Consider the following 19,370-nt stretch of genomic DNA (forward strand, 5'->3'; position numbering starts at 1 on the left):
CTGCTTGCTTTGATCTGCTTAGCTCTTGGAAGTCTAGGGACTCCGGGCTGTTGGCCCCATGCTGCCTGGGGTCCCTAGGGACAAGTCTGTCCGCCATTAGGGAATTTTTCCCCGAGAACCCCCTGTTACATTTTGTGAACCCCCAGGGGTTCACGAACCCCAGTTTGGGAACCACTGGTTTACAGGCATCTAAGATAACTAGCCGATTGCCCTACTTTCTCAGTCTGACTGGTGGCCAGCCCTGGAGCCATGGATCCCGGAAGCTCGGCAAGCAAGCTAGTAGGAAACTAGACTTGTAGTTTTGTCAACATTGTTTAATTTAACCTTCTGAGAAAGCATCCACTCACTGTTCCTCCTCTCTGCCTCAGGAACTTGTTCATATTCTTATTTTTTCCTAGTATCTTTCAGACTGAGGCCTGATCTACACTACAAAGTTAGGTTAATATAAACCACCTGGGGTCGACCTAGTTGTGCATGTGTCTACACTTAAATTTGTCTTCCACCCATGTAAGCTCTTCATTACACCAACATAGTAACACCAGCTCCTGAGCAGTGTAGAGCCATGGTCAGTATGCTGAGGTTAACACAGCACAAGTGTAGACAGTTAGCTACGTTGACAGCAGTTGTCCCCCAATGCCCAACACTGACCACTCATCACAATTGTTAACTCTGCTCCTTATTTAAGCAGCAGAAAGAAGAGGACTTGGGATGTTATGGTCTCTCAGATCTTGCAAGCCAGTGCTGCATCTGACCATGAACAGAGGGCCTGGAGGATGAATATTGCATACTATCTGGAAAGGGAAAGAGCAGACAGGAGAAAGGTGCAGCAGTAAAAAGAGAAGGAGAAGCACAAGGACATAATGGGGCTTCTCTGGCAGCAAATACAGATGCTGCAGCATTTTGTGACCCTACAGGTTCAACAATCCCAGACTCTCCTCCATTTGCAGTCCATGGAGACCTTCAGCATAGCACTTCCCTAACCACACCCACACACCCCCCCTTCCACGTGACATCAGAGGTCGCATCCCTACCACCACAACAGGGGACAATAAGGACAACCACAGCTTCACACTCTCACTGCTGGGAGGAAGGAAGCCAAGTAGATTTAATACAGGATAAAAAACCATCCTAGAAACTTGGATGGAGAAAACACAAGCTATATGGCATAACTCTGCACTGCTAGGCTCCCTGTGCAAATACGATAGGAACTTCATGGGATATCCCCAGTGGAGTTGGGGAACAGCTACATTCCCTGGCACCCTCAAGCTTCTCAGCACAGGAAATATTAATATCAACTTCCATTGTATGTTAGCATTCTCATGCTCTATATCCAAACCACCCTGATGTTACATAGGTGGGACTGCCACCTGCATCTTTATTATATAATAGTAACTTGCCACAGAGCTACTTTAGTGACTCCCTGACCTCACCAAGAACAACATTGGTATGGAGGAGAATATTCATTAAAAAATAATCCACATCATGGGCCAAATCCTGGCTTGGCTTTGCTCAGGCAAGTGTTCCTGCTGACTATTTGAATCAGTCTGGGGAACAGAAGATGATCAGCACCTTTTCACAATCTTCAAAGGAAAGGCTGCACACAATGTGTAAGAGCATTCTTTTCCACCTCTGCATCACTTTAACCGGCTGAAGTAATTATGTGAAGACTCTGTAAAAATATTATCATAGTGACGCTCTTAAATGAAGAAGCCATTGCTAGTAAGCGCTTAGTGTAAAGTTGACTTTTGTCCTTTTGCTACAGTTTCCCTTGCTATTCTAGTGCCATTAAACTCAAAGACTTCCATTTTTATCTTTTCAGTTATCTATAATTTAGGTTTATTTATTTCAAACAACAAATTAAACTGAACATTGTAGCTCAAACAAGTTTGTGAAGGTGACATGCAAAAAATTTTTAATTGGATTCATGCCCTTTATCATCATCTAAAGGCAACCTAAAAAGGATTCTTCAAGACAGTTTCCCCAGCCAGATTTTATTTCTGCTCTTTAAATCTATCTCAAGACTCATGGTCTTCCCTAGATTAGCAGATTTCTCAGCTATGTATTTGTGAACTATCATGCTTTCAAAGCTGCATCTTCAGTTAACGTCCCAGACATTTGGTGATGTTAAACAGGTGTTAATTTAAAAAAATTAAGTAGACTAGAAATCCCTTCCCATGAACTACTCAGTTTCTTTAATCTTATATAATAAATTCACTAGTTCTCCTGTCACTATAGACTTTTCCAGGCAAAAAGAGAGAGAAACAAACATTGTTTTCCTTTGCAGTCACCTCCCAAAATACCCCTTCACAGCAACTTGGGAAAATTTAATGCATAACATATACTTGTTTAAAGAATTTATTGTATAAAATTATGATTGGCATGAAATAGAAATAGTTCTTTTTAATGCATATTTCCCATTAACCTGTACACAAGTATTACAAGCATCAAGCAAAATGCAATAATTCTAAGAACTAATTCCATACTACAAAAAGCATTCACATAGTGAAGCTACTCTGGTTACAAAATATTAAATAAAAGCACTTCAAAATATGTATTTGGGAAATGTTATTAAATGATCAATGCTTGCTTAAATTAGTTCAACAAATAAGACACCTCTCACACACACACAAATACACCTTTGTTGGTTCAACCCACATGGAATAAAATTCAGATCCATTCATTTACTGGGATTATTCTTGGAAGAAAAAACTTTGTTACTAAAGGGATCATGCCATCAAGAAGTAAACCAGTTCTCTCGTGGTTTTCATACAGAAAGGAATGCAGTTGTTGGGAGGCCAACATGTGCAAACACACACACCTCAAGGCATGTACCGATTGTCTCTTTAAAAAGACATTTCGAACTTCACTGTTTAATTTAACTAATTCAGCTCCTGAGGTCACAAGACCTAAGAACAGGGGTCTACAAAGGATACTTGCACTACTGCGAAGTCTGTAGGTGTAAATTTTTTTTTTAAGTATGATACATCCTCACTATAAGACTGTTAAAAGGTTATCAAATCTCTGCTTCCCAGCTACCTTTAAGGCCCTTGTCCTCTACAGCAAGTGATTTATTTAATCACTGGTAAATCCTGTGCTTGCACATCCTAAGAACAACCTTACACAAAGGAGGCACTGTAATAAGCAATTACATTTTAACACAAAATATCAAAAGACCAAAAATGATTTTTACAGCTTAAAGCAAAATAACTACAAAGGTCATTTCTCAAAAGAAAAGGTAATAAATCAAGCTATTTTTGTGCCAGTTACTTTTCATCTGTTTGAGGCAGCTGAGTAGTGTTTATATGTATATCTACAGTATGTAACTCACACATAAATATATGTATAAACACAAAGGTACTGTATCTACACACACAAGCACTAACATACTGAAGAACAATCCACAGCTCACACAAAAGGAGCACTATCCCATAATTCTAGTATAATTTTGTCTTTTTCAAAATGGATTCTGAATTCCTGAGTCTCAAAGACATTGCTGTCCTTTTCTATTAATTGATCTGAAGGAAAGCCTCTAGTTTGCATTTCTACTTAAGGGTACAATAGTTTAAATATTTTAAAAAAGTAATGGGAGGGGAAAGAGTGACTGGAATTAGTTTGATTTTTAAAGCATTTTTAAAAGGAATAAAGGATCTTCACCACTATATAATAAAGGCCACCTTAGTCTAAGACCTCTTATGCTAGTATCCCAACATTTTTGTGGCAGGGAGAGATTTAGATCCCTATTTTTACTGTATGCATCACGTGCAATGAAAACAAAAATCCATCCTTTAAATAATTTTTTTAAAAAACATTTATAAATAGAATTGCAATGGAACAGCCCTTTTGTTACAATCCACGTGGTAAAGTCACTGGAGCAGATAACTCATGAGTTCTCCCTCAAATAGTGCTATATTCACCATAACCCATTATGTCCTCTATAGTTTCCCTTTTACTTTGCATATTACACAGTGTAACTTAAAATGTTATTTAAGAGCACTTCAGTCCCACAATGTAGGATTTAAGCTTGTGTGAATAAGTACAAGTGGCTCTGCAACATTTCAATGATTTACAAAAATACATTCAACCAAAAATTTATATAGGGTTCTCTTTTTTAAAATAAAAAATGGAGGGAAAGCCAAATGGTCCCATAATTAGCAAAGTAATACACTATATCATTTCTGGAAATATTTCCAAAGCAAAGCACATTCAAGAGTATTGTATATTGAACTGCATACTTTTTACTCATTCATCTTTATCAGTAATAAAGATCTACTGTATATAATTATTCAACCTTATAAATAATGCTAAGCAGAAAAATATTTACCTCTGGGCCATTTTTATCAGTTTCTTGGAGCAAACACAAAACAAAATCTAAAGTGCAGGCTACAGATCATGACAGGCATAAAGGACAAAAGGTGCAGTAATTTGCATCTACATTTCAAAGTTGGTTAACCATCTATTGTTCCTTGCTAAATATCACCCTCCTTGTGCAATTTAATAACTGGTGAGTTGGTCTGTGTCACAGTACAACCTGTAACCATTTGGGTTTTTTGTTTTTTTACACGGGTTATAGTTGTCCATAGACATTTCTAGGCAATAGCTTACATTTACAAAACCTTACATTTTTAATACTTTAAATCACACAATATTGATCCCACCCCCAGAAAATGCTAGTGTCCTCTTGTTGCAGAATGTTGTTGAAGAAGTGATGCTTGGTTGGCTGCCTGGAGCAAAGGAAGTTTTCATTTCCATTTCACATGCTACGATAGCTGCGTTCAACTCCACTTGAGCTCGGTGAACAACATAAAACATGAGACCGATGCTTATAACAATCTATGAATAAAACAAACACACTGCAGTTAAAAATATATATATATAGCAAAAAACAGGAATACAAAGCAAATACTTTAGGTGAAACATTAAGATAAGGAGTTCTCAGTACACAGCTTTATAGATCACTTGTTAATGTTTGGAGGTAAATGCATTCAGAGAAAGATAAGCCTAACCAATAGGATAATCCACGTCTAATACACTGCCATTGATATGTGAGAAGCCAGAGATTAGATGGGACTTCAGAATTGGCAGGTGCTGTAAGTCTAGGTGCTTTCTTCCATATGTTGTTATAATTGACAAACTTGTAAAGGTGGTTTTGCTATTCATCTCCTGGTAAAGAAATCCCTCCCCCTACCCCCCAAGAAAAGGTGTACGTGCGGGTGAGAACCACAGCACTTCCCTAGTAGATATCAAGTAAAATTAATTCAAATGATCAGTTACATTCTGATGAAGATGTGTGATTTGCAGAACAGTAGAGATAATACTCTACTGATGTCGGGGGAAAAAGGAAACAAGCTATTTTCTCTCTTGGCCCTCCATTACTGAACACATCCAGAAGCAACAGAGCATTGCCTAGGCTCCTGCAGTTCCTGTATAGTACAACATGATGAAATAGACTAGGATGGTGTTCAGGAAGCCTATTTAACCCTGCCCATGAAGGAATTTTACAGCTGCAGATGTGGGGTGGATCTTTGCAGTACCAAAGAAAAAGTGAATCCAAAGGGTTTAATGGTGAGAATAAATATCCCAAATAGTGTAACATTTATAGCAACAATTTATATGAAAACTCCAAGCCCATTACTGCAGCCCAACAGTCTGAATGCTCACATGGGGCGGTGGGGAAATCAAATGCACAACTACAAAATGCAGAATAACTGGCTCGGTGGTAATACTGCTAAAAAGGATCTGGTGTTACAGTGGGTTACAGTGGATCACAAATTGGATATGAGTCAACGATGGGAAACAACTGTGAAAAAGGTAAAATATCATTCTGGGGTGTATTAATAAGTGTTGGATATAAGACATGGAGGTAGTTGTCCCACTCTACTTGGCACTGGTAAGGCCTCAGCTGGAGTACTGTGTGCAGTTCTGGGCACCATGCTTTAGGAAAGATGTGGGCAAATTGGAGAGAGTCGAGAGGAGAGCAACACAAATGTTTAGAAGGTTTAGAAAACCTGACCTATGATGAAAGGTTAAAAAATACTGAACATTTTTCATCTTGAGAAAATATGGCCAAAGAGGGACCTAATAACAGTCTTCAAATAAGTTAAGGGCTGTTATAAAGAAGACTGATCAATTGTTCTTGATGTTGTAGGACAAGAAGCAATAGGGTTAATCTGCAGAAAGGGAGATTTAGGTTAGATATTAGGAAAAGCTTTCTAACTATAAGGGTAGTTAAGCTGTGGAATAAACTTCCAAGGAAGGTTGTGGAATCCCATCACTGCAGGTTTTTAAAAACAGTTTGGACAAGCATCCGTCCAGGGATGGTCTGGGTTTACTTGATACTGCCTCAGCCTAGGAGGCTAGACTTGACTTCTCAAGGTTCCTTACAACCCTACATTTCTAGGATTCTATCATTTATGAGCTTCACTGGAAATGTAGATAGGATGGAGGTCTCTTGTGTATAGATGGAGATTAGGCTGGGTTATAAAATTAAGGTTGACTTTAGGAATTAATCTTCAAATTCCCTGCTTTTACAGCATGAAGGAGGGTTGGGATTTTTTATGTTGATTTTAAGGACATTATATTCTCAATCTTCATTGAATTTGTATCTGGGACTCCCCCTCACCCCCCAATTGAGGCCTTTTTTATGCTCTTGTAATTAAAAAAACAGCTGAATGGGTTTTGCTTCTTAAGGCCTATCTATCTCCAGTGATGTCTCAAAGTTAACTCCACCAGCATAGTGTGTTGTTTCAGTGAAGCCTCAGCTATGGTTGTCAAGGGAATGACTCTCAAAAACAAAACTGCTTTCCAGCTGTTCAAAACACAGGTTTTGCATAACAGGAACCACTTGAAGAGGTTACCCCACTTTAGAGTAAGTCTAGAAGAACTAAACAATCCAAAATAAACACACTTTAGCTCAGGTAGAACTTCCTCTGACCCTCCAAAAAACGTAACCCCACAGAATCTAAAATTCCCAAATGTAAGGAATTTGAGTTTGCATTAAGGACCACCACATATAAAATACTTTTATATCAAGCCATCTGAAGCAGCAGTGGACAAAACTAAAAACACTTCAGTACAAGATACGGAAAAAAAAAACCTGTTTCAAACATCCCAACATAAATTAACTTCAAATGTTCCATAGAGACAAAATTATTCTCTGAGCAAAGGCTACACTTGAAAGTTTTCAGTCAGAAGACAGTTTTAGTCAGAAACTTACAAAGAGGTGGTAAGGAATTCAAAATAGGGCTTAGAATACAAGTTGTTTTGCAAGCAGAAAAAAAGATTCTGGAAGGATGAAAGTAATTTCAAAATATTGCTTCCTACATTAAACACACCACATACTCATAGACAAACGGAACACCACAAACCAAAACTGTTATTCAATCTTAGCTGAATATTCTCACTACTCTTGTTGCTCACGTTTTCATTTAACCTCATTTAAGGCAACAGTCAATTTCACCTTTAGGTTCGCAGCAGCACAATTTGAAATGTTTTGTTGTGAACACTGCAGGGAAATGTTAATTGGCTTGAAAACTGTTTCAGCTGAGATTTAAACAACAACAAAAACCATAGAAACATGGCTACTCTTCACCTCTATTTTAAAAGTTTATATGGAGATATAAAGCCTAAATTTGGAGTCACATTTGACCTAACATTGTCCCTCTATGTCAGTGGTTCTCAAAGCCAGGGGGCTGCGGGAAGCGGCGTGGGCCGAGGGATGTGTTGGCCGCCCTTCCCGCAGCCCCCATTAGCCTGGGACGGCGCACCGCGGCCAGTGGGAGCCGTGATCGGCCAAACCTGCAGACGCGGCAGGTAAACAAACCGGCTCGGCCCGTCAGGGGCTTTCCCTGAACAAGTGGCGGAGCGGCTTTGAGAACCACTGCTCTATGTGGTCACCACAAGCACCTGCTTCCTCTGAGCCCCGGGAGTGCTCAAACCCCCGCTTTGCCCCCGGGCCCCCCCCCCACCCCCCCCCTTCCCACCTCCACGCCGCCTCTTCCTGAAAGGTTCCACCCCCTCCCCTGAATGCAACCCATCCTGCTCCTCCCTCTGCCCCCCAGCGCCTCCTGCACCCACAGAGTCAGCACCTATTGGCACTATTTCACATAGGAAGCAATCACCACTTAAATAGAGTCGCCTCCAGTGTGAAGTGTGGCAAATCATTCTGCATCAAGGATAAACAATTGTTCTTAGAAAAGCAAATTAATAAGAACTTTCCAAGTGGAACTACAGAAGGAATTACAAGTAGGCAGAAGTAACTACTAACACTGAAACTGGGCAAGGGCAGCAAGATTAATACCGTTCAACAAGTGCCGCAGAATCTTTAACAAGAAATGATCAAATTCTCATTTAAGCCGCATCTGAAAGACAACACTTCCAGCACTACAATATCCCATACATAGCACAAAGCTGAGGATGGTTCACTTCCAGCTCAGAAACCTGCCAACTATTACCACCACAAAAATGAATCAAGGGCTGGGGGGAAAAAATGCCTTACAGTGACAGATTTACAGAGCTCAATCTGTTTAGTTTATCAGAAAGAAGATAGAGACAGTGTAATCAAGTCACCTCTCAAAGTATCACCACAAGGAAAAGATACCAAGTTCTACAGGGCTCTTTAATCTAGTGGAGAAAGACAAAACAAGAACCAATAGCTGGAAGCTGAAGCCAGACAAATTCAAATTAGAAATAAGGCACACATTTAAACAGTTAAGGTAATTAACTATTGGAACAAACTACCAAGACAAGTGGTGGGTTCTCCATCTCTTGCGGTCTCAATCAAGACTGGTTGCCTTTCTAGAAAACATCTTTTAGCCAAACAAGTGTCATTGGGCTCAACACGAGAGGTAACTGGGTGAAATTATATGGCCGGTGTTATACAAGACATAAGGCTAGATGATCTAATGGCCCTTTCTAACCTTAAAAACTATGAACCTACTCAATAAATTAATGGTATTGTTGCAGCACCTGATTTTCTTTTGCTGAGGACAGATACTGACCAGGGCCAAATCTATTAACTCCATAAAGACTAATAAAACAGTCAACAGTGATATAACTTCACACACTTCCTCTCTGAGTGGCATGCTCCAGAGGTCCCAAACATTCAAAACAGCATTTTACATTGGTATCCTGCAAATTACAAATCAAGGCTCTGTCCTTACAATTTGCTGCATGCAGGCGGAGAGCCTCTGAAGTCAATGGGGCTCCATGTATGCAAAAGGATCCCTTCACCCACAAGTTATGGGATCAGTGCCCAAGATATTTAACATTTATTACTAATCTTACACATTGAAATATATGATTTTGACTCTCCCCACACCCCAAACTTCTGCTGCTGTTAAATAGTGCAATTTGACAAATTTAGCCTTTGTTTACAAACTGTGCATGAAGAGTTTAAAATTTTCCCAAATTTGTTATTCAGGATTATTCACCAAACAGTTTCTAAAAATATTTGATCTGTCAATTGAACATGCATACCAAAATGTTCATAAGCAATGTTCAAAACATTTAGTTTCAACAAACATTACTGCCAGTAAGCTTGTTCCTTAGAATATTCTCTGAAAGCAACCACAAAAGTAGCTAAAGCAAATCACATTTCGTATTTCAGAAATGTTCAGAGTAGTTGTTTTTTCAAGCTATTTACTGAGCTCTAAGTTACTGATTAGGGCCCAAATGTCCAGCCCTGGTAGCCAGGCAAAGTGCTGGGAAAAAGCATGAGAAGTGGGTGGTGGTGAATTAAAGGACTCCTCCAGTAACTGATCCTTCCCCCACCTCTTCAGTCACCTCCTTTTCTGATCCCTTCCTATATCCCGCCTTCCCAACATGCACCTGAACCATGCCAGTTCCACTACATAGGCAGCCTCTGTACCTATGAAGGGCATGGCTGGATTTAGCCCTTAGCAATTTTTAAAACAAACAACCGCAGAACTAGCCCAGTAACAGAACTTCATAAGTAAAATGAAAGATGTTCAAATAACCTTTTTATTTTCTCTCATCTTTCCAGTTTATGTAACCCATGCTGTTACACAAATGTCAATATTCTCAAGCAAGCTTCATCAGCAAACAAGTAGCACATACAAATTTATTTAAATAGGGCCTGGTGTTCATTTTGTATCTTATTCTTTCTATAAAGAGGTTTTAAGATTATAAAAATTGAACAAGACAACTACAGTATGATCTGCAAATTTGCAAGCAAATGGTTGTAATTGCTATTCAAATCCAAACCAATATCAAATCAACTGACAGTGTCAGGCGATGCTTTAATGCCTCTTCTGCTACTAGTATAGCAATGCCAGTTCACCATGCTCCCCACTCAAGGGATCTAACAACGTTGCTCGCTGCCTAGGATTTAATGACATGTTGACTGTAAATCAACTTTTGGGTAAACAACAGAGATCTATAAAATCATGACTTGTGTGGAGAACGTGAACAGGGAAGTGTTATTTACCACTTCACATAACACAAGAACCAGGGGTCACCCAATGAAATTAATAGGCAGTAGGTTTAAAAACAAAACAGAGGAAGTAAAACTTCACACAATCCACCATCAAGCCATGGAACTCATTGGCATGGGATGTTGTGAAGGCCAAAAGAGTAACTGGGTTCAACAAAAATTAGGTAAATTCCTGGAGGATAGTTCCATCAATGGCTATTAGCCAAGATGATCAGGGACACAACATCATTCTCCAGGTGTCCCTAAATCTCTGACTGCCAGAAGCTTTGACTGAACAGCAGGTAATGGATCATTCAATAATTGCCTTTTTTTCTTCATTCTCTCTGAAGTATCTGGTACTGATCACTGTCAGAAGACAGGATACTAGGTGCTAGATGGACCACTGGTCTGACCCAGTATGACCATTGTTATAAAAGTTCTTAACTCATACTTCTCATTAAGTCAGAATTACTTTCTAAATGGGGATGTTTCGATAGGCCATCACTACAACCACTTATTTCTATAGCAACTTTCATCTAAAAACTGTATAAGCTGGGATCATGCTATACTCTTCTAATACTGAAGCACAGCCAATACTGGAATGGAACAGGGCAGATATTCTGGGCTTAAGGGAGGCTCCAAAGTGGAGTGAATGGCTATTGCTCTAACGGCTCACTACAGCAGCAAAGACTAGCTGAGCTCATTAGCACTCCAAACACAACCTCTCTCATCTCCCTATATTCCCCTTATATTGGAGGCTGGAAAAGCTGGTGGAGGAGGAGGAACCAGCTATGCTGATTCTATGTCAGATGCACACACACTGGGGGAAATCCCCACCTGGGAGATCCACTGGCTTTTACATCCTTTGCACCACCAGAGGCACAAAAGGTACAGATTACAGGAAAGACTCTTTCTTGTCCAACAGCATAGTAGTACCTAAGATCATGTTAGGACATTGGTTCTGTAACAACTCAAAGAAGATTGCCCAACCCACTGAAGCACCAGTATTCCAGCTGGATTTTCCTAGAATGTCTCCCATTAGTTGGAGGACGAACAAGATCGCAACCCTAAAGTAGTATGGCCACATGCAAAAAAAAAAAATAAAAAAATAAAATACAAATTTCTAAATGTAACTGCTTTGTCTCCAGAGTCACCCAAACTACAATAAATATACTGGCTTTAAGATTAATGACTATGACAATAATATTATTAAATAATTTTTAAAAACCACTCACCTGTAAAGTAAATATAAAGTAGCCACTAACACTTTGTTCTGCAATGACATCTTCCATAGTTCGCAAGGTGGTGCCTAAGTAGGAGTTTAGGAGCTGAGTAGGAAGCAGTCCAACTGAGGAAGCCATTAGATAGTTGGGTAACGATAGATCTGTAATCTAAATGAAATCAAGTGTGAAAAGCAATGTACAATTTCGATATAATTTTCCCATAACCAGTCTTGACTGCCTCCCCCACAACTTTCTAAGCAAAAGTTTAGAATTCATTATATTACAATATTCTGAAAATGACCGAGTGCAAAAGTTCAGTAAAAGATCAATTCAACAAGGCAACACTTTTAAACTTGCCCTTTTAAAATTCTGTTCAATTATATTTCATCTTTTGCTGGGCTGCATCTTCAACTGGACATCCTAAGGATGCAATTACACTATCCCTTTGCTTAGTTAAAATGCATGAAGTGTAGCTACAATATTTTTGTAAGGAAAAAAATATGAATCATTTAAAACATCCTTCATGGAAGGTTTTTTTATATTACATTTTAATTGGCCAAGGCACAGAATTAGAGCTAGCCAGATATGTTTGAAAGTGGTGATGAAAAACAGGAAAAAGAAGGAAGTGTGAATATTCTTTTGAGTCTCCCGCTCCTGCCCCAACAACCCCCAAGTTTCTTTTTCCATTTTGAGTAGCTCTTAGCTATTATGCAGACAATTTGTACTGAGGCAAGGTACACAGTACCAGCTAAATAAAGTCAAATGGGATCAGGAGAGGTTGAGAAATACAAAGGAATGTAAAAGATGAGAGTCCAGAAGGGCATAGGATGCATTTATGCAGGCAATGAAAACAGAAGGCAAGAGAGTGGGTTAAAAATAAAGTGAATACAATTTTATGGATGCTAAGGGACAAACTAATCTACAAGCAGATCCCTGGATTATTTTCCTTGGTGATTATGAAAGCTTTGGACACTGAAGTTTTCATTCTCTCCTGACTCCAATAAAACAGGCTAAGCATTGGCAACAGCACATTCCTAGCCAATGTGATTCAATCCTGACTTGAAGGGACCACTTTTAGGGCTGAGAGAATAATTCAACTGCCCAACTTTCAGCCATGACTTCTCTGTGGAAGCTGTCAAAAATGATGCCAACTGGCATCAACTCTGATGTGACAATCTAAAAACAAAAATAAGACCACCAACTCATTTCAAATAAAATCCCTGAAAAAGGTTACCAGAGGTTGCGTGTTGGGAAAAAGTTTCCTTCCACTGATTTTTATGAACTGATGTTTTGAGTACATACACTGCAAAATTTCTCTGATAAAGTCTTAGGCCTCTCATTGTGGTGGTTTAAACTGTTTAACTATAAGTAAGTGGTGTACACATCATAACATTAACAAAACAGTCCACAAGACCAAGTTGGATCTTCAGTTTGTAAAATGGAGGTAAGTAGTAAGATACACAAGTAAAGTAAAAATAGATCCTCAATATACCGGTCACAATAAATGATATGGTATTGACACTAATAAAAACCAGTCTGTTAATGATAACACTGACAAATACTAGTCTTGCCAAAATGTCATTGTCAAACATATCTATTGACTTTGGAATGGCTCTAGCAATGTGTGCTTAAAGACTGGATTGCTGTGATTATTTGATTCATACACCTGACGGAAGTTTGAAGCAAGCTGTCAGTTGTTCCTAAAGAATTTCTGCAGACTATCCAACAGAACACATTACATAAAAGAAAAACAACTTCTAAAGTTCTAAAATTGAGCAGAGTCAGTGCCACTGAGCTTCTACAAGGAAATAACTGATAATGGCACAAATCTGTAAAAAGTCAAAGACAAGGACAAAGACACCAACAGAGTTAAGTTATTTTAAGGGCTGTGCAATGAAATAAGTGACTATTCTGTGAGTGCACCATTAAGGGCAGTGTAATTATTTTACTATTTTAGAACAGATTAAATAATTTAATATCATAGTAACATATTTTGAAAAGTTAAAAGTCACATTGCCAAAATCCTAAAGAGTTCTTAGCATGAAATATTAGTGAAAGGTTTTTGGGGGAAGGGAGAGGGAAGATGGAAAATAAAAGACTAGGGTTTGGTTTTGTTATTCCACTGGAAGAAGATAATTTCCCACTCTTCCCAAGTAACTTAGGAAGACAAGTCCAAAATACATGTTGCAAATTTTGCTTGCTAGATTTGAACATATGCCAGCAACATGACTAATATACTTTCTCAGTATGGGTGTATTGACAGATTACTCTAGACCTAATTATTTGACAGATGTTCTCAGAGGAGTACTTCTTAACAAAGAAAAAAAAAAAAATAAAAACACACACACACCAGTAGGAATCTGGGCCATGGTGGAGCTATGCACAGACCTCCTTTATTATCAAGAGGATGCAGTCAGTGCTATTACTGTCTTTAAAATACTAAAGCAGATATAAGATTTGCTAAATAGGGCCTTGTCATTAAATCTAATGGAATTGGGAAACAAATCACAAAGAATCCTTGGGGAACTTCTTCCCTTTGTGAATATATAGTATAGCATTTTACTTGCAGATATCTAAGTTTGTGTTTCTGATTTTGTCCCACAACAAGTAAGGACATAGGAAAGACCATTTCCAACTGAAGGAGAAACAGACAGTAAGTTTAAAACTGATGTACATCCCATCAACCCTGAGACCAAGAGGCTCGTGCCAGAGAAAACAATGCAGCACACGTGCCTTTTGCTCACAGTTTGCAGGATTTGGGTCTATGCTGATACTGAATAAAGGGCTTCTGTTGGTACTGTTTCCTTTAAAAGGGATAGGAAGTAGAGGCTGATAATGCTTATCTCTGATAAAATGTTTGTACCCAAAACCTTTTCCATGGGGGATGAGAAATCCCCAAAGACTTTACAGCCGACCTGGTTTCAATTCAGTTTGTCTAGAATCTCATCTCTTCCTCCACCACCAAAAAGGGAGGTCTTATACCTCGATTTTTTTTTTCCTGGGCAAAGCACTTCTAAGTAATCACACAGTTTACAGCTCTAGATGATATATTAGAAGTAGAGAATGCTCTCAAGGTGTGTTTTGCAACAAGTTGACCTTCAGCAATAAGGGCTCTGGCCAGCTGGTCTTCCACCAGTGACTGGACAAACAATGTTATTTTCTCCCACAGGTAACATTGGTATCAGGCAGTAATGTCCAGATAAGTTGCCACGCTAATGCTGAGTGTGGCAGGTGAGAATATCTTTCTACCCAGCAAATCTAACTTCTTACCCTCTCTATCAGAAAGGGTAGAATGGACTTGATCCCCTTTAGCTCTTTGAATGGCAGTTGCCACCACCAATGAATTTGCAGCTGGGTGAGTCCAGAAGAACAAGAAGCCCTCAGGAAGCAGCTGGTATAACTTTTCTTTTTTAGAAGCTGCCTGTGCTGAGTTTAACTAGATAAATTTTAGCATCTGTAATAAGCCATCTAAGACTGACAAGGCAATCTTCCTCCAAGAGAGTGAGCCCAGAATATTGAAAAACAGCTGTGTAATTTACTCTAAGGTTACTGAAGGGTTGTTCAAGGCAGTAGCTATCCTTTCCATAAGTTATGAAATTGGAGCATACCTTCTAGAGGGGAGGAAGATGATGCACCCACATTGTCATCTGGTGAAGTTTAACCATCCAGATTTGTACCTACATTCAGAGATTCAATGGGCCCCTTAAGTTCTTCTTCAGACTGTGTGTCTGGGACAAGCAAAGGAGACTGTTTCCTTGGTACCAGTGAGAGCGACAGGTCCAGTGAAGAATATTTCCCTTGAATACTTTTTGGAGAAGGCTCCCTTTCTTGCTGCCTTTCTTCAACCTTTTTAAATTCAGAGTAATACCTAGGGGAAGGCCAATATGGCCACACTTCCTTTAGGATGCCTCCCAGTATCCAGTGAGAAATTTCCTATCAATCCCTTGGTGAGGGAGGATGAGCTTGTGGTTTGAAAGGGTGGAACAGTGAATCTCCATAATGCTCTCCAGGTTATCTGATCCTTTTCCTTGGAGGGGAAGAGAAAGGAAAGGTAACAGGCTGGTCATAGTCCAATTTCAGGTCAGAGTGCAATCCAAAAGAGGTTTCCAATGGTTACGTGAAAAGCCAGAAGTTGTAAAATATTTCTGTGGGAAACCAGGAGGAGAGTCATGCATCTTCAGCAAGATTTGCATAGTTAGGGAAACATATTAAGGAGTATTCTAATGAGAAAACTATCACCAAAGCTTAAAAATGTGCTTGAAAACTATGCTAACAATATAGTACTTGACATCTTACAAGAAAAAGTCTGAATTTTTTCAGTCAGTTTCTACAGAAATCACAGCTTGGACCCTATACATAGAATTTATTTTGTGTTTTTGTATACTGTTAACTTGTGTGAATACTATAGCTGCATGGGAGCGCTACTATAGTTAAGGTTGCATCATGACATCTGTTTAAAGGTCCACTGAAGTTCCCTAAAATTGGCATTCTTAGTCAGATTCATTTAAAATGTAGTGTGCATCAAGAGTAGTGTTAGTGATCCAAATTTGGAGTCATTTGAGTTAGGGCTTGTGGAGATATAAGTCCAGGAGGAAAAAAGTCATTTTTCAAAAAGTTGCCAGGTGTTTTTTTTGGTTTGGTTTGGGGTTTTTTTGCTCAGAGCTACAGATCAAACTATTGATGTGATGCAAGTCAAAATGGTCTCAATCTGTTGAATATTAATGAAGGTAGTGCATGGCATACATTATATCTTTGGGGGACTTGGACTGAACAGTATTTAAGAAAAATTTTACACTGAACATTTGCTAATACGGAAAAATGACTAGAGGATTTAAATTCAACTCTTATATACGTGCTTTAAAATCTAAACAGTTACTCAGATTGCTTTGAAATATGGTGTGCCTCATGGGGGTGTGTGGTAATGTTAGTGATCCAAATTTGGGGTCATTTGACAGAGGGGTTCCCAAGTTACAACCCCCCCCCCCAAAAAAACCTAGTTTCCTTCCGTCCACTGCCTTGTACTGTGGCTAAATATTGCTACAATGTGAGAGTCCAGATGGCAATTTTATTTTGGGGTGGAATGTAAATCAAAGTAATTTAATTTAATTCTATTCCCACCATTTTTTAGGCTTTTATATGCACACCTCAGCTCTGCCAGTGCACCCCAACCCACCGTACCTGTCAGCTCTGACTACACACAACATGCTGAATACATAAAACTAAACTAAATAAACCCCATAATTATTACCATCTTTCAGTTATGACAATCTTAGGTTAAAAAAAATCAGAAAGAAATGGATTTTTTTTTAAACTGTGTCCATTTAGTTATCAAGGGAATCTGCATCCTTCCTACCAAACTTGCATTTTAATCAGACTTTCTCCAGATGTAGCCAATCTCATTTAAAATGAGACTCATTCATTCTGAATCACTTTTAAAAGGCAGTTCTTTTAAAACTCTCTCTTCTGTGAGATTTGCTTTACACTATGTTCCTTCTGCATAACATACAAGACTGAGAATCTTCTATCACAACCAACATAAAATGATTCCAGCAAAATCTCAGCTAAAGATGTCTTGAGAATCTTTCTTCCTCAAGCAATCCTAGAGGTGGCCTGTAATAGCAGATGGTGGTGGAGAACAGAATGCCAAATCTATCACTGGAAGAGAGACACCCTAATTGGGAGATTAATTTTAAAAGACTACTCAATGTAATGGTCATATTCCTGTCCAATTTTTTCCTCTATTATTCGAACACCACTTATGATTACTATAACTGGAAAAACAGAGAAAAACTGTGGTTTCAGTTCGCTTACTATGTGCGAGTCACAGTACTTTTCACTGTTTTACAGCACCACCTATGAGGCCCAGAGCTGGCAGCCTGAGCTGTCCTATTGAAGTCAGTGGGCACTAACATCCGTCCAGCAGAGCTAACTACAGGATTAGGCCCTGATCTTGCAACTGCAACCCTGAGGGCAGATCTTTGCCAGGGGCATGGATACATTTGCTTAAGGTAGTTTCTGTTTGTGAAGGAAGGTCTTTCACAGGGCAACAGAGAAAAGAGACTTCCAATCTAAAAAACTGTGATTATGAAACTGCAAAAGCAGGGAACTCAGACTACAACTAAGTTATGTGTTTTGCGGTGTTCAGTGGTGTGAAAAATCAGTGAAATTGTCAGTTCCTACAGCCCTGATATAGAACCTCCATCGGGCAAAATCATAGCCCCACTGAAGTCAGTGATAGTCAGACTCATACTGATTTCAATCAAGACACCCCCCACTCCCTACCGCCACAGACAGGGCCCTGCTTGTGGGAGCCACTCACCGAGAACACCGCGTTTTGGAGCCCGAAGGGGATGGGGGTGAGCCTGGCCAGGGCCACCACTTTGAGGCCGCTTCCTCCCTCTACTACGCGGATAACGGCGCTGAGCTTCTCGCTGCCCTGGATCCTCGCTAGCACCCAGCGGGCCAGTAGCTTCTTGCAGACCACGTGGGCGATGAAAGTGCCGATGAGGACCCCGAGCACCATCAGCCCCATGCCCAGCACGAAGCCGTACAGGTAGCCGGCGGCCACGTTCAGCACGATGTAGCCCCAGCCGCAGGGGAAGGAGACCACGATGAAGCCCACGGTGAAGAGCAGCACCCCGGCCACGCTGTCCAGGCTCTCGGCCCAGAGCAGCAGGTCCCGCACGTACTGGCGCACCAGGGCCAGCGAGGCGAAGCACAGCGCGGCCAGGACGCACACGCCCAGGCAGCTCTTGCACCAGCAGGTGCCCAGCAGGCAGCACGAGCAGCGCCACGTCCTGGCCTCGGGCAGCCCGGGCCCCGCGCCACCCGCCTCGGGCAGTTGGCACAGCAGCAGCTCCGAGTGCTGCAGCCCGTTCTGCTCCGGGTACGGCCCGCGCAGGAACCCGGCCGTGTCTCCCTGGGCGCCGCCAGCCGGCTCCCCGCCTCCGCCAGCCCGGGCCAGCCAGCGGCTGAGGTCCTGCCGGGCTCCCTGGGCCGCCGCGAACTTGGCGGCCCGGCAGAGGAGCTGGAGCACGGCGCCCCCGGAGCTCCACATGCCGCCGGGCCCGGCCGGCTCTAGCCCGGCAGCGCGCTCCGCCGGGCGGGGATCGAGCCGCCGCGCTGGGCCAGTCCCCGCTCCCCGAAGCCACTGGGCAGGGGCGGCCGCTCGTTCATCGCCCCGCCATGGCCCGGCTGCCGCGGCGACGAAGAGACCGAGCTGCTGAGGGCGGCGGGAGAGAGGCGCGCGCGCTTCGCGGAGGCCGGGCGGGTCCCGGGTGCTGAGCGCGCGGGCGGCGGCTCGGGTTTAGGCGGCGGCTCCGGGCTGGCGGCCCTGGCAGATGGGGAGTCCCGGGGGGCGGCCTTGGCGGCAGCGGGGCTCCATCTCCCGGCGCGCTCGGCTCCGGAAGACGCTGAGCCCCGGCGGTGCAGATGTGGCAAATCCGGCGGCGGCGGTGCCGAGCAGGGGGCGGCGCCCAGTTGGGAGGCGGGGAGGAGGCTCGGGGCGGTGCCTCCTCCTCCTCCCCAGCGCATGGGCCGGGGCGGGGGTAGGCTCCCGGTACACCGGCCTGGCAGCCCATTGGGAGCTAGCTGGGAGCGCGTCTCACCCCTAGATCCTGGGGATCCCTCCCACCCACTACTGGGCTGTGCTGCGCTGCTTTGACCCCCAATGGCCGTTCCCAACTGCCGCGGACCCTTCCCATCACGGGACAAACCTT

At 41.6% G+C, this 19,370-nt stretch overlaps 1 protein-coding gene across 1 annotated transcript; it reads right to left on the reverse strand.

Annotated features, from left to right (window-relative positions):
* Positions 1 to 1,921: 1,921 nt before the first annotated feature.
* TMEM64 (transmembrane protein 64) lies at positions 1,922 to 19,090 on the reverse strand. Its single transcript, XM_024201728.2, has 3 exons — positions 17,972 to 19,090; positions 11,665 to 11,820; positions 1,922 to 4,830 (listed from the first exon to the last, which is right to left on the reverse strand). The coding sequence occupies exons 1-3, from the start codon at positions 18,707 to 18,709 to the stop codon at positions 4,636 to 4,638; spliced, it is 1,089 nt and encodes a 362-aa protein (XP_024057496.1). The 5' UTR covers positions 18,710 to 19,090; the 3' UTR covers positions 1,922 to 4,635.
* Between the last annotated feature and the right edge of the window lie 280 nt (positions 19,091 to 19,370).

Source organism: Terrapene carolina, unplaced genomic scaffold (assembly GCF_002925995.2).
Source record: "Terrapene carolina triunguis isolate 2854851 unplaced genomic scaffold, T_m_triunguis-2.0 Scaffold58, whole genome shotgun sequence".
NCBI lineage: Eukaryota > Metazoa > Chordata > Testudines > Emydidae > Terrapene > Terrapene triunguis.

Bases quoted from the DNA above. Each gene is read 5' to 3' on its own strand.
- TMEM64 (XM_024201728.2), bottom strand. From the start codon at position 18,709: ATGTGGAGCTCCGGGGGCGCCGTGCTCCAGCTCCTCTGCCGGGCCGCC. The intron at 11,821-17,971 runs GTGAGTGGCTCC...GATTTCATTTAG, and splicing joins TCCAAAACGCGGTGTTCTCG to ATTACAGATCTATCGTTACC. The intron at 4,831-11,664 runs GTGAGTGGTTTT...TTTTATTCATAG, and splicing joins ACTTTATATTTACTTTACAG to ATTGTTATAAGCATCGGTCT.